The sequence below is a fragment of the Neomonachus schauinslandi genome, chromosome 6, assembly GCF_002201575.2.
Source record: "Neomonachus schauinslandi chromosome 6, ASM220157v2, whole genome shotgun sequence".
NCBI classification, from domain to species: domain Eukaryota; kingdom Metazoa; phylum Chordata; class Mammalia; order Carnivora; family Phocidae; genus Neomonachus; species Neomonachus schauinslandi.
Window position 1 is genome coordinate 48,668,968 of NC_058408.1, and position 11,941 is coordinate 48,680,908.

Genomic DNA, 11,941 nt, shown 5'->3' on the forward strand with positions numbered 1-11,941 from the left:
TAAACTTCCTGATCCAGTTTCCTCAATGAGGTAACTTAAAGGATTGTTTTGAAAATATTTAGGACTATCAACTTTAAAGTTTTCTTTAACTTTCCACACTATTCTTTTGAATTTTGTTTTCTTGCCTTATGTCAAATATTTTCCTTCGTAAATTTTTGCTCTCCCAAACAGTATCTGCAAGTATTACCAGTCTTTTCAACTCAGGAGTCGGGTAAGGGGTACTTTTAGAAAGCCTACTGAAAATGACACAATATGAACAGAACTTGAGCAATGCTGAAGACAATTTATGGAGGCATAAGAATGCAATCAGGATCTAAATTGGACTCTTATGAGCAAAGGAGACTCGGGCAATGAATTAATGTAACCAACACTTGGTGGGAAGACAAAACTCTGACTCCTAACATCCAAACCTGCTATAGAGATAAGATGATAAATTCTGTATCACAGCCTAGAAAATGAAGTTTTGTCATGCCTTCAAGGGTTCAATTTTAATTTTGTTTACAGCAGACCCACTAATACTACTTACTACCTGGACCTCAGCACATCTTCTTCTCTACCACTTGCATATCAGGTACTTCTTGATGGCTGCCTTCTCATTAGAAAATAAGCTACAGGGCGCCTGGGTGGCTCAGTTGGTTAAGCAACTGCCTTCGGCTCAGGTCATGATCCTGGAGTCCCTGGATCAAGTCCCGCATCGGGCTCCCTGCTCGGCGAGGAGCCTGCTTCTCCCTCTGACCCTCCCCCCTCTCATGTACTCGCTCTCTCTCATTCTCTCTCTCTCAAATAAATAAATAAATAAATCTTAAAAAAAAAAAAAGAAAAAAGAAAATAAGCTACATTAAATTTGTAAGGGGTTCTCTACCTACAGGTCTTGTGAAGCACTTGATAGCCTTCGGGAAGAAAGGGGTTTTTACAAACATCAGAGAACAATTATCCCTCTGCCAAGACAGGGTGAAGCAATTTCAGTAGTGCCCTCAGCACACTTCAAACTCCTCCTCCTGGTTAACAAGACCAAACACCTCTCCTGTTACTTAAAAGTTATTCCAAAAGGGAGGGACAAGGGAGCAGACAACTGAATTTTTTCTGGATTAACTCAGGCATTAGTTGAATGCTTTTTTGTGGTTCACCTACTTTAAAAGGTGATCAAATCACTCTGTGCCACTGAAGAGAGCAACTGCAAAGAACAATTACATAAACCCTCTGCTTCAACTTACCTCATCCTTCTAATGAAAGAAAGCATTAGAAACCACTGCCCTGCCACCACTTCCTTAGTAATCTCAGTAAAACCTATGTGCTTTGTCATGTGAATTCCTTTTTTTCCTTAGCAAATCAGAGAAATTTATTTCATTCAACATAATAAGACACAATTGTACATCATTTTTTAAAGTACATGCACTGAATTTTATGATGTAGAAAAGATAAAGGCACTCTTTATAAGTGAACTATTCTCAAACAGGTGCATTCTAGAACTTTGCATTATTTATGTCAGAAAATTTGTACATATCCTCAATTCCATACCTCTAATTCCTAAATCCAAAAAGCTCTGAAAACACTTTTTTTTTTTTTAAAGATTTTATTTATTTTTTAGAGAGCGAGCGAGAGAGAAACAGCATGAGAGGGGAGAGGGTCAGAGGGAGAAGCAGGCTCCCCGCTGAGCCGGGAGCCCGATATGGGACTCGATCTCAGGACCCTGGGATCATGACCTGAGCCGAAGGCAGACGCTTAACCATCTGAGCCACCCAGGTGCCCGAAAACACTTTCTTCATAACTTGTTTAGCAGTAAAATCTGACCCTCACTGACATAACACTATTTATAGTCTTAAACCATACTTAGTGTGGATTTTTACTTAACTACAGGAGTATTAATATGATTGATTCCTGGATGTTGCTCCAGACCCTATTAAGAGGGTTATGTCACTGTGTGTGTACACACACACCCTATTTTCTAAAATAAAAAAATTTTGAATTCTGAAGCACTCTAGTCGTAATGATTATGGAAAAAAGATTATGTATAGTTCTATTCTTCAAAAATATTTTCATTCTTTGAAAATGAAATAGCAATAGGCCAACATGATAGAGGGTAGAAAAATACTAAGATATGATAAAGGAAATTGTACACGTCTCTAACATTAACAGAACACACAATTTAAATGAGATATACTAATTTTCTCTCAAAGGAAAAAAGGGGGGGGCTATTTGAAATCAATATAATTTAAAATAAACAGTATACTCCTAGGCATTCTCGATAGTTCTCTCTCGTTTCAGTGAACAACTGTCTACTCCTAATGTACATAAAATGTATTGAGAAATTAACGTATCAACCTTCAAAGCTAATGCCACATCCTAAGTACTGAACTCAAGCTTACAATCCCAAGAATTGCTAAAATATTAATAATCATTAAAAAAGTTCAATGTATAGTATTTGAGGAAATTAAAACACTTAAGTAACATGAACATGTTTTGGGATGTACTGAGTACACATTCACTGATTTTCTTCAAGCAATCAAGTAGCTAGAGCACACAAAACTTGAACAATTTCATTCATCCACACATTAATACAAAACAGAAGTCAAGCATGGGGTACATATTTAAGACATGTAAGAATGAGTGATTCACTGAGAATATTCAAAGTTAATTATGTTAAGAACATTCCTTATAAGGCCAATGAATTAGTGACATCTTTATATGCACCAAAATGAAACAACTTCTTAGACTTGTTACTGGTTACAATGTTTTAAGTAAATATAGAGGCATATTCTCTAAAAATGCAATGAAACCTATCTCATCCTTTGACTTAATTCATGAAACATAAGCAAAACTATTTACTACAAACAGGGAAAACTGTCCCCCATCAACTCATATGGAGTTCATGAGAAATTCTTACCAAATTCTCATTTGTCACATTTCCAGAATTATATGGTATATGATGCAGTATGATTAATTCTTTTTCTGTTCTGCTTGCTGAAATAGTACCAGCCTTTGGAAAATTTCCAGCAGATCCCTATCAGTCATCAATAAACAATGAGCTATATACTAGCTTAACGGTAAGCAATAATGTTGATGTTATTTATTTTATTAAGTGAATATTTTAGATAAGTCCTGCTTATACTATTAAAATCAAAACCATATGACTGCTTGGTGAGCACTTTAGTGTGATAACTTATTTCCCCTCTAAGCTATCCGAGGGCACATCTGCGCACACACTCGCAGACCCGTTGTGCTGATGGCTGCAAAGCTCCAATGCAGGCACTAACAGAGACTGGCATCTTCAATGTCTCCCAGTGTCCTGCACTCGCCGTCCATTCATGGTAAAGTAGTTAATTTTAATGTTCTCATTGTTTACCAGAAAGCACAGACAGTGAGGCTGGCTTTGCCGCTCCCGTTTCCTTTTGCTAGGCTGCTGCGCTTTTTCAGCCAATTGACTTTGCTTTGAGGCTATAAATATCTGAAAAATGTTCTGCATTTGATGCTCTTGGATTCTGCATCCATATTTAGCTGTTTGTGGCATGCCTTTGTTTAAGCTACTCTGCCACCCATACAATCAGTCAGGTTGAGATCTGGATGGTCAAAGGACACATGGATCAACATTCAACAGACACTGACTATGAGCAAGGTACCAATCTGCTAGACACGGTAACAATGAAGGGGTGGCAAGATAGGAATACAAAGACAAACAAGACAGACTTCCTGGTATCAAACATTTTATAGTCTTGACAGGGCATGGGCACAACTTATTATAAAACTGTAATAGGGCGCCTGGGTGGCTCAGTCGTTAAGCGTCTGCCTTTGGCTCAGGTCATGATCCCAGGGTCCTGGGATCGAGTCCCACATCAGGCTCCCTGCTCAGTGGGAAGCCTGCTTCTCCCTCTCCCACTCCCCCTGCTTGTGTTTCTGCTCTCGCTGTCTCTCTGTCAAATAAAAAAATAAAATCTTTAAAAAAAAAAAAAAAAAAAACTGTAATAAAACAAATGAAACATTTTACAACTAAAAGAAAATGAAGGCCAGGGCAGCATATTTTCTCTTAGCTATGTCTTAATGATAGGCATTTGTGTTCTAAATATACATCTACCTATTATAAAGCTCGGACAGATTCCAGAAAAAGTTTTCCAATCCTGGCAATACACAAAACTCTAAATACACGTTTTATCAACAAAATAGTCAATAGCAAACTCAAAACAGTGCCTAGTCTTCAAATTTCATGAGGCAAACTAATAAAATATTATTTCCAAAAGTTTCTGTTAAGGTATTCAGTTGGGGGGGGGTGTTACTGCCGTTTGTTTACTTGTTTGCTTATTGATTTCAAACATAAGTATATGGTAGGGGCGCCTGGGTGGCTCAATCAGTTGAGTGTCTGCCTTTGGCTCAGGCCATGATCCCAGGGTCCTGGGATCGAGCCCCGCATCGGGCTCCCTGCTTAGTGAGGAGCCTGCTTCTCCCTCTCCCACTCCCCCTGCTTGTGTTCCTTCTCTCGCTGTCTCTGTCAAATAAATATTTAAAAAATAAAAGCTCTTGACCTAAAAATAAACAAACAAACAAAAAAACATAAGTATATGGTAAAGGATGTGAATCATAGCCAGAAGCCAGGAACACTTAATACAGCTCCTTACTTTGTACCCTTTTAAAATCCACATGGTGGGGCACGTGGGTGGCTCAGTCGTTAGGTGTCTGCCTTCGGCTCAGGTCATGGTCCCAGGGTCCTGGGATGGAGCCCCACATCGGGCTCCCTGCTCAGTGGGGAGCCTGCTTCTCCCTCTCCCACTCCCCCTGCTTGTGTCCCCTCTCTTGCTGTGTCTCTCTCTGTCAAATAAATAAAATCTTTAAAATAAAATAAAATAAAATAAAATAAAATAAAATCCACATGGCTATTTCAGGTTAGTGCTCAAAACTGAATAAGCTTCACCTGAGCAAGATCCCCTTTTCCCCCACCTTCCTATCTTGTCAAAACATTCCAAACAAATATACATCTGCCCTCAACATTCCTGCTTTCACAGCTAAGTTCACTGACCTTTTGATAAAAGTCCTCCCAGAAGCCCCTGACAATCATGATTTAAACTCATTAAGGGTTTTCTTGAAGCCTGTCCCCAAGAGTCAGACTGGAATTGGTAGGCTAAGTTGTAGGTAAAATAATAGGGCAGGCCACAGAATCAGACAACTCTATAGCTAGAATGGACCACAGATACCAATTAGTCCAGATTCTACATTTTATGTAGAAACCTAGAGCCACAGAGTTAAAATTACTTACCCAAAGTTAGACAACCAATTTGTGGCAAAGAAAGAATAAAAACCCTAGTTCTCAATCCCCAGTTGTATACTCTAGACTAGGTTTCTGAATTTCTTTTAAAAACATTAGACCACACTCATCAAAGTCTCCTTAAATTGTGTAAAAGAACCTAAATGTTCCAAAACAATCAGAATTGAACACACAAAACAAACAAGTAAACAACAAAAAAACAAAAATGAACTAGTGTTTTCCAAACTGATTTTCTACATTCTATTATTATTTTTACTTCAAAGTTTTTCAAAGAGTTATGCAATAGGCAACTTAAAAACTAGCTAAGGACACAGAAAAGCCAAGAATCATTCAGATAGTTTTGGAATATTTACATCAAACTAAAGACAACAAAGGAGTATCCAGGATGAGTGGCCTTAGAGGAAGGAAAGTAGTAGTACTAAACAGTAAATAAAAACATCTGGTTAATTGACAGGGAAGACAAAAAAGTTACAATGCAGTGGAAAGTCTGCAACTTGACACTGAAATGCACAGTACATATGTGCATGAGAAGAGAATATATGTATGTATATTTATCCATATATACTTAAGAATACCCACATATCCGTGTGTGTATATATGTATACATACCCCTCACAAATCTACCCCTAAAAACGGACAACAAAAACTTGCACATATTTTTATGGGTTACACGCAAAGAACAGTAATTTACGCTAGGTCTGAAATACCCAAACAGAATAGTTTTGGACACTGAAATATACTCTTGCAGTAACATGGCCTATCTCTAACTTTATGTAAAAAACAATGTGCCAAAGAAATGTATAAGGATAAAAAGGAGGATAGGATGGGAAAATGTAACTATAATATACTCTAATTCAAGCTCATTTTCAGGTTCTCATCAACCTTTGGTATAAGCTATCGGGTAAGTGGGATCGGCAGGTGGATGGAAAATCAGGCACTGAAGTTTTTAATCTGCTGAGAATGAACTGGGTGACCTTGCATCATCTCCTACTTCTTTGCTTTAATTCTTTCAGGGGCTTAGAATAACATCAAAAACCACGTATAAACATCAAGCAAAATATAAAATGGTACAAATATAAATCCTTAAGAACTGGTTATAAGAACTACAGGATTTTTAAAACTGAAAGGGCCATTAAGAGATTATTAATCCAATTCGTTAATTTTACAGATGAAGAATCAGAGGCTTAAAAAAAAAAGTTACCTGATCTACCCCAAATCACATAGCCACTTACTGGCAGAACCAAGACAAAAACTCAAATCTCTGAACTCCTTGTTCTGTGATCTTTCTGATAGTGATGGACTTGAAGTCTTGAAATCAACTGAACTATCCAGAGAGGTAACTTCTAAGCCGTGGTCACTCCTGAATAGTAAACATATACCCTCTTCAGAAGATTGAAGGGAAAAACCATAATGTACTTGATCACTACAGGCTTAGATGCACATGACTGGAGGATAACATCTTAACGTTGTCTGTCTTTGATCCCAGGTGCTTCAAATTTGCCCTCTTATATTCAGCCACATCACTAATGTCTTGTGTTCACGTGAGTTAAGTGATAAACATCTTGATGTTTTAATATTTTGGGAAGCCACAGCTCAGTCCTGAATTCCAGGCTATAAATCCTTGGGCTAGGAGTTTTCAAAACTGGCATGGTTTTAATGCTGCCACAAGGCTCACCCTAATAGAATATCATCATTCAGTTTTAATTAAAGAGGTGGTTGCTAGGAATGCAGAAAGGGAAAGTTTTAGTGTGTTCATCACTTTTAACTTGCTGAGTAGCAACCTGGTCACTTTACAAAGAGAACCAGAAACAATAGTGCAATCTGACACAATCCACACCCCTTGGACTAAGTGGTTGCCTTTGGGAGAATGAGGTTCAGAAAGAGGTTATAGATTAGTCTGTTCCCACCAAATAAATATTTTTGGTTATTCTATTTTATTTTATTATCTTATCCACTGCTAAGCTATTTCATAGTATCTTAGTTTCCAGCCTTGTCTCACTCAAGAGAAAGAAATGAAACTCTGTTCGCTTGATTTCATGGTGTGTTCCATCAGACCTCCCTGAAATCGGTTGACAGTTCCCTTGAAGTTATCACCTAATATATTAAGTCTGCGTAGCTCAACTCCACCTTAAACTTCCTGCAGGTGTCTGAAAAGGTCCAAAGACCATACTGAGTGACATCTCTCTACTCAAGCGCCAGCCTGGAGAAACTTGTCAGAAACGCATGCCAGAACAAAAAGGGATGTGGGAAACTGACCCAGAATGGATGGGGACTGAGAATAGGACTTGAGACTAGGGATGAATTTCAGCCAGAGCAAAAACACCAGCCTCTAGGATGGTCTGTGGTCCTTACCGTACACCCGGACCCAGCTCTGTTGCTGGCACACGGACTCCAGAAGGATCCGATCCAACATGCCACCAGCCACGGCCCCACCGACTGGGACAACCGCTTCCAGCTCCTCCGGGGGTAGCGGCGAGTCGGACTCCAGTCCTGGGAACATCTCCGGCCAGGACAGCGCCTCCGCGGCTCCTCCGGACGACGGGGAGAGCTCCATGGTGCCCCAGAGGGACAAGGCGGCGGCGGCGGGGCGGGCGCGCGACTCCGCGCCCTGCCTGCGGGAAAGGGAGGAGGAGAGCGCAGCGGCGGGGGCAAGGACCGGAGCGTCAGCCGGCACGGACGCGGCTCACCTCCTTCCCCGCCGCCCACTGCCCACGGCTCCGGCGCTGCAGCCCACCTGCAGCCGGCGGGCGGGACCCAGGCCGGGAGGCGGATCCAGCGTGGCCCCGGCCGGGGGTGGGTCCGGGCTCAGGTGTGGGTCCCTCCCGGGAGGGGACGTGGAAGGACCCGGGAGGGGCGGGTGGGCCCCGCGGAGCCGCCTTCCTCAACACCCGCCGGCGTCTCTCGCGGCCAGATCGGGCTGGGGCTGGGGATGGGAGTGGGGCCGGGCAAGGCAGGGCAGGGCTGGGGGCGTCGCCGCCAGGGGCCGCCCCCTCTGACCGGCTCCCGCCGCCGCCGCCTCAGAGGCTCGGAGTGTCCGCTCCCTCAGGGAAGGGGGGCTGTGGCCCCGGGTTCTCGCCCGCCAGTCCTCGGCCCCCACCCCAGGAATGAGCCGGCCCGCCCCCCTAACTCTCAGGCCACGGCTCCCGCCGCGGCTCCGGCTCCGCCACCGATCCCACAAGCCCGGCAGCCGCGGCGGCGGCAGGCGGCATCCCAGGGTGATAGGCCCGAGCAATCGAGGGCCGAGGGCCGGGCCGCGTGTGCAATCGAGTAACGAAGCGGAGGAGGAACTGCCACCGAAGGCAGGAAAAATCGGACACCGAATTATTCATCTGGCCAGTCCCGCCTACTTTCTAAAGACCCTCTACCCGACCGCCCAGCAGCGCGCGGTCCCGGTCTCCAGAGCTGCGGCTGAAAGTGGGGACGGCGTGGGGAGGCGGGGTGGAAAAAGGGTGCGGGAAATTTAAAAAGAAAGGAAAAGAGCTTCCCTTCCCCTCTTTCCACCTCTTACCCTTCATGTAGCTATTTATGTATTCATTTATTTGGACCGACATTCTTTCTTACTGGAGGAAGAGATTAGAGAGGCTGCTTTATTTTACAGTTGCCCTAAGGGAAACGCCTCCTTCCTTCCCAGAGGAGAGTTGGCAGCGGGGTCTGGATTGTGGGATCTGCGCTTTGCGCCCTGTCCGCGACGAAGCTAGACTTGTCATCGGTTTAGAATAGCATGGTTACGAAGTGTGGTGTGGATGGATAGACGGGCCTTGCGAGCACAAGAAATGCTCAAAAGCCCAGTATTAACCAAACATGTTTCTCTTTTTTTGCCTTTGATCTTTGTGCAATTATGTTGGCTTTTTTCCTCTAATGATGTCACAAGCGTTTTATTTTTGGTCTGTTTGGAGACTGTCTCCTTTGACCTTGGCTTTAATTTTATGCCCACCCAAGGCAGTATTCACTAGTTCAGGTTAAAGAGAGTGCTGACAAAGTGGTAATAATTTTTAAACCGAAAAGTAACAACGTAAACAGTGCCTTGCACATAGTAGGTCTCCAACAATGTTTCTTGAACATGCTGCTTAAAATAGAGGAGTTCCACAAGTATATGGTGCTTTTTTGTTTAGCACATGGGGGGCACCCCCCCCCCATTTCTTCCTACTTTGCACGGAGACTGGTCTACAAGGGGATATTTTTGTTTTCTGGTCTTGTGGCATCCTGGTATGTGGTTTGGGCTTATCAAGAGCTATAAGAATGCATTTTGTAATTTTCTCCAAACTGTTTAGAGGAATAGTATTTCAAAGCAGGAAGTGACCTTCAAGATAATCTCATTTTGCCTTTTGTTTAATGGTTGAGGAAACTGAGGAACAGCCAGGTTACCTGGCAAATCAACCACCAGTACAGATAGGTCTGTAATGTCTCAATGATAATGCCTATTTCAACTTTGTTCCCTCAAGAACCTTTTGTAACTGAGCTTGTTGATGCATGGTTTGGTGATGCATTGGAGTGATCATTTCTGATATCTAAATCCCCGATTTCTTACTATCTGACTCCGTAGTCAGATTTCCAAGTATAAATCATCATATTCTTCAGTGCTTGAGTGGACATGGGAAGGTAACAAAGCTGGGAGATTACAGGGCCCAGCACTAAACAGAGCTAGAGCATTTTTATTTATACTAAATTACTGCTGAAGTCATGGTAACAGAAGTCAGAGAGCACGTGGATAATGGGCATCAGGTGTACAAATTTGAGCACTCTTTATTAGTCAATATGTAAGGAATTTATTTAGCCAAGCAATTATCTCAAAGCAGCATTGGGAGTGGTGTATGAAACATTCACAGAGGTTTTTTTCTCAAGCTTATTTTCTTGATGGCGTCATCCATTGTTAAGCTGAAGAAAAAGCTCTCAGTAATCCTTTCTTCATCTAGACTCCAAATCCCCAGTCCCTGCTTCACCTCCCATCCGTCCTCAGACTAGCTGCAGTGATTATCTAATGCCTAAGTAATAGTATGTCTGGAATTTATCTAATGTTTATAACTTAAAGAGAAAATAGTTCACAACTTGAACAATAGTTCTCTGAGATAAGCAGAACCAGTATTTTTTAAATCATCATTGAGCCAATGAAAAAAATTGAAGCATAGAATTCTATTAAACAACCTACCTAAGGTAAAATAGATGGTTAGTAGACAGATTAAAACCCTCGTCTCCTAAGTTTTTAATTCATTGAGGGATCTGGATTCCTTAAGGTTTTTATTTTCCCCCCTTGGGTGAGTAGAGTTGTACTAACTGTTATGGAGCCAAAAGCAAATATTCCATGGTTTTTGCAAATTATTATCACTTAAGGGGTGCCTGGGTGGCTCAGTGGGTTAAGTGTCTGCCTTCGGCTAAGGTCATGATCTCGGGGTCCTGGGATGAGTCTGCTTTCCCTCTCCCTCTGCTCCTCTCCCCACTTGTGCTCTCTCACTCTCTCTCTCTCAAATAAATAAATAATCTTTAAAAAAAATTATTGTCACTTATGAAAAATATTGGAGAAAAAACAAACACCAGTGACAAGCCAATTTGCATTGCAGGGAAGCAGTAATCCTACTTAGATTTATACCAGGGGTATCTCCCTGGTGTAATCCCAGATCTTAATGTGAACATAAATCCTTGGCTGATAAAGTCTTAGTTTACATTACAGTTTGCAAACAGGCCTTTGTGTGTGAACTACAATAGAGCTAAAGTCTCATTTCCCAGCCTGCCCTACCCCTCCTCCTTTTCCTCCCTCTAGAGTTTCAGACACTAAGCTCTCAGAGGTGATCTACATATTTATTATCGTTGGAACTCAATTCCAAGAATCAAACCCAAGCCCCAGGACAAGGGGGAACTAAAATTGGGGAACTACAGAGGCGAAAAAACTAATAAATTCCCCAAGTAACAGGCTGAAAAACAAAGGCTGAGATTTGCAAAAGAAAGAAAGAGGCCTTGGGTTCAGAGTACATATTACCAATACAGGTTTCCTGTCCCTATCCTAAAGTAGAGCATACCTATGAAAGCTTTCATAAACTGAAATGACATAAAGCAAAGAAGCACTTACCAGTGATTTATATGGAAAATTTTTTGAGCATTCCCAGACCCAAAAAAATAACCTCTCTTAGGCTTTTCAGATACCCTAGGACCCATCTTGTTAACGGATGCACAAAATAAATCAAGATAAGCACAGATGCTCACAGACACAGTTCAAAGCTATGGTGGCTGGAGGCTGAGACGCTGAGTGTAGTTCCAGGGGAAGGTGTTTGGGGGCGCCACTCTCACTGGTCAGGGTGCACACTGCTTGTATTAAGGGCTCACTGCAAAAGCTGAACGTTATTTTTGCTTTTCTCCTTTTTACATACAGTGAAAATCCTCTTCAGATTTCCTTGGGTCAATGAAAGCAGGTACTAATATAGGTTTTTCATAAAAGCGATGTAGCATAATACGAATTTTTGATAACATTCAAAAGATGCCAGTATTAAGGAGAGACAAGGATTTGGAATCTTGGCTATCACAAACTGAGGACTAGGTATGCGTTCAATTTTCTCCTCTGTTCACCTGTCAGCAAACACACACACATAAGAGGTTCCCTCATCACAATGCTCTTAACTATTTTCTTATAGCCAGTCCCTTTTAGGCTCTCTAGACACCACTTCTAAGCAGCTAATCCCCCAAGCAGTAATGCAACCTTTA

At 42.0% G+C, this 11,941-nt stretch overlaps 1 protein-coding gene across 2 annotated transcripts in view; it reads right to left on the reverse strand.

Annotated features, from left to right (window-relative positions):
- The window catches only part of RASAL2 (RAS protein activator like 2), a 350,264-nt gene extending 342,459 nt beyond the window's left edge, over positions 1 to 7,805 (reverse strand). For both annotated transcript variants that reach the window (XM_021682604.2, XM_044916396.1), the window contains exon 1: positions 7,604 to 7,805. In XM_021682604.2, coding sequence (XP_021538279.2) covers positions 7,604 to 7,805 — 202 coding nt within the window. The remainder of the gene's footprint in view (positions 1 to 7,603) is intronic.
- Positions 7,806 to 11,941: the final 4,136 nt, after the last annotated feature.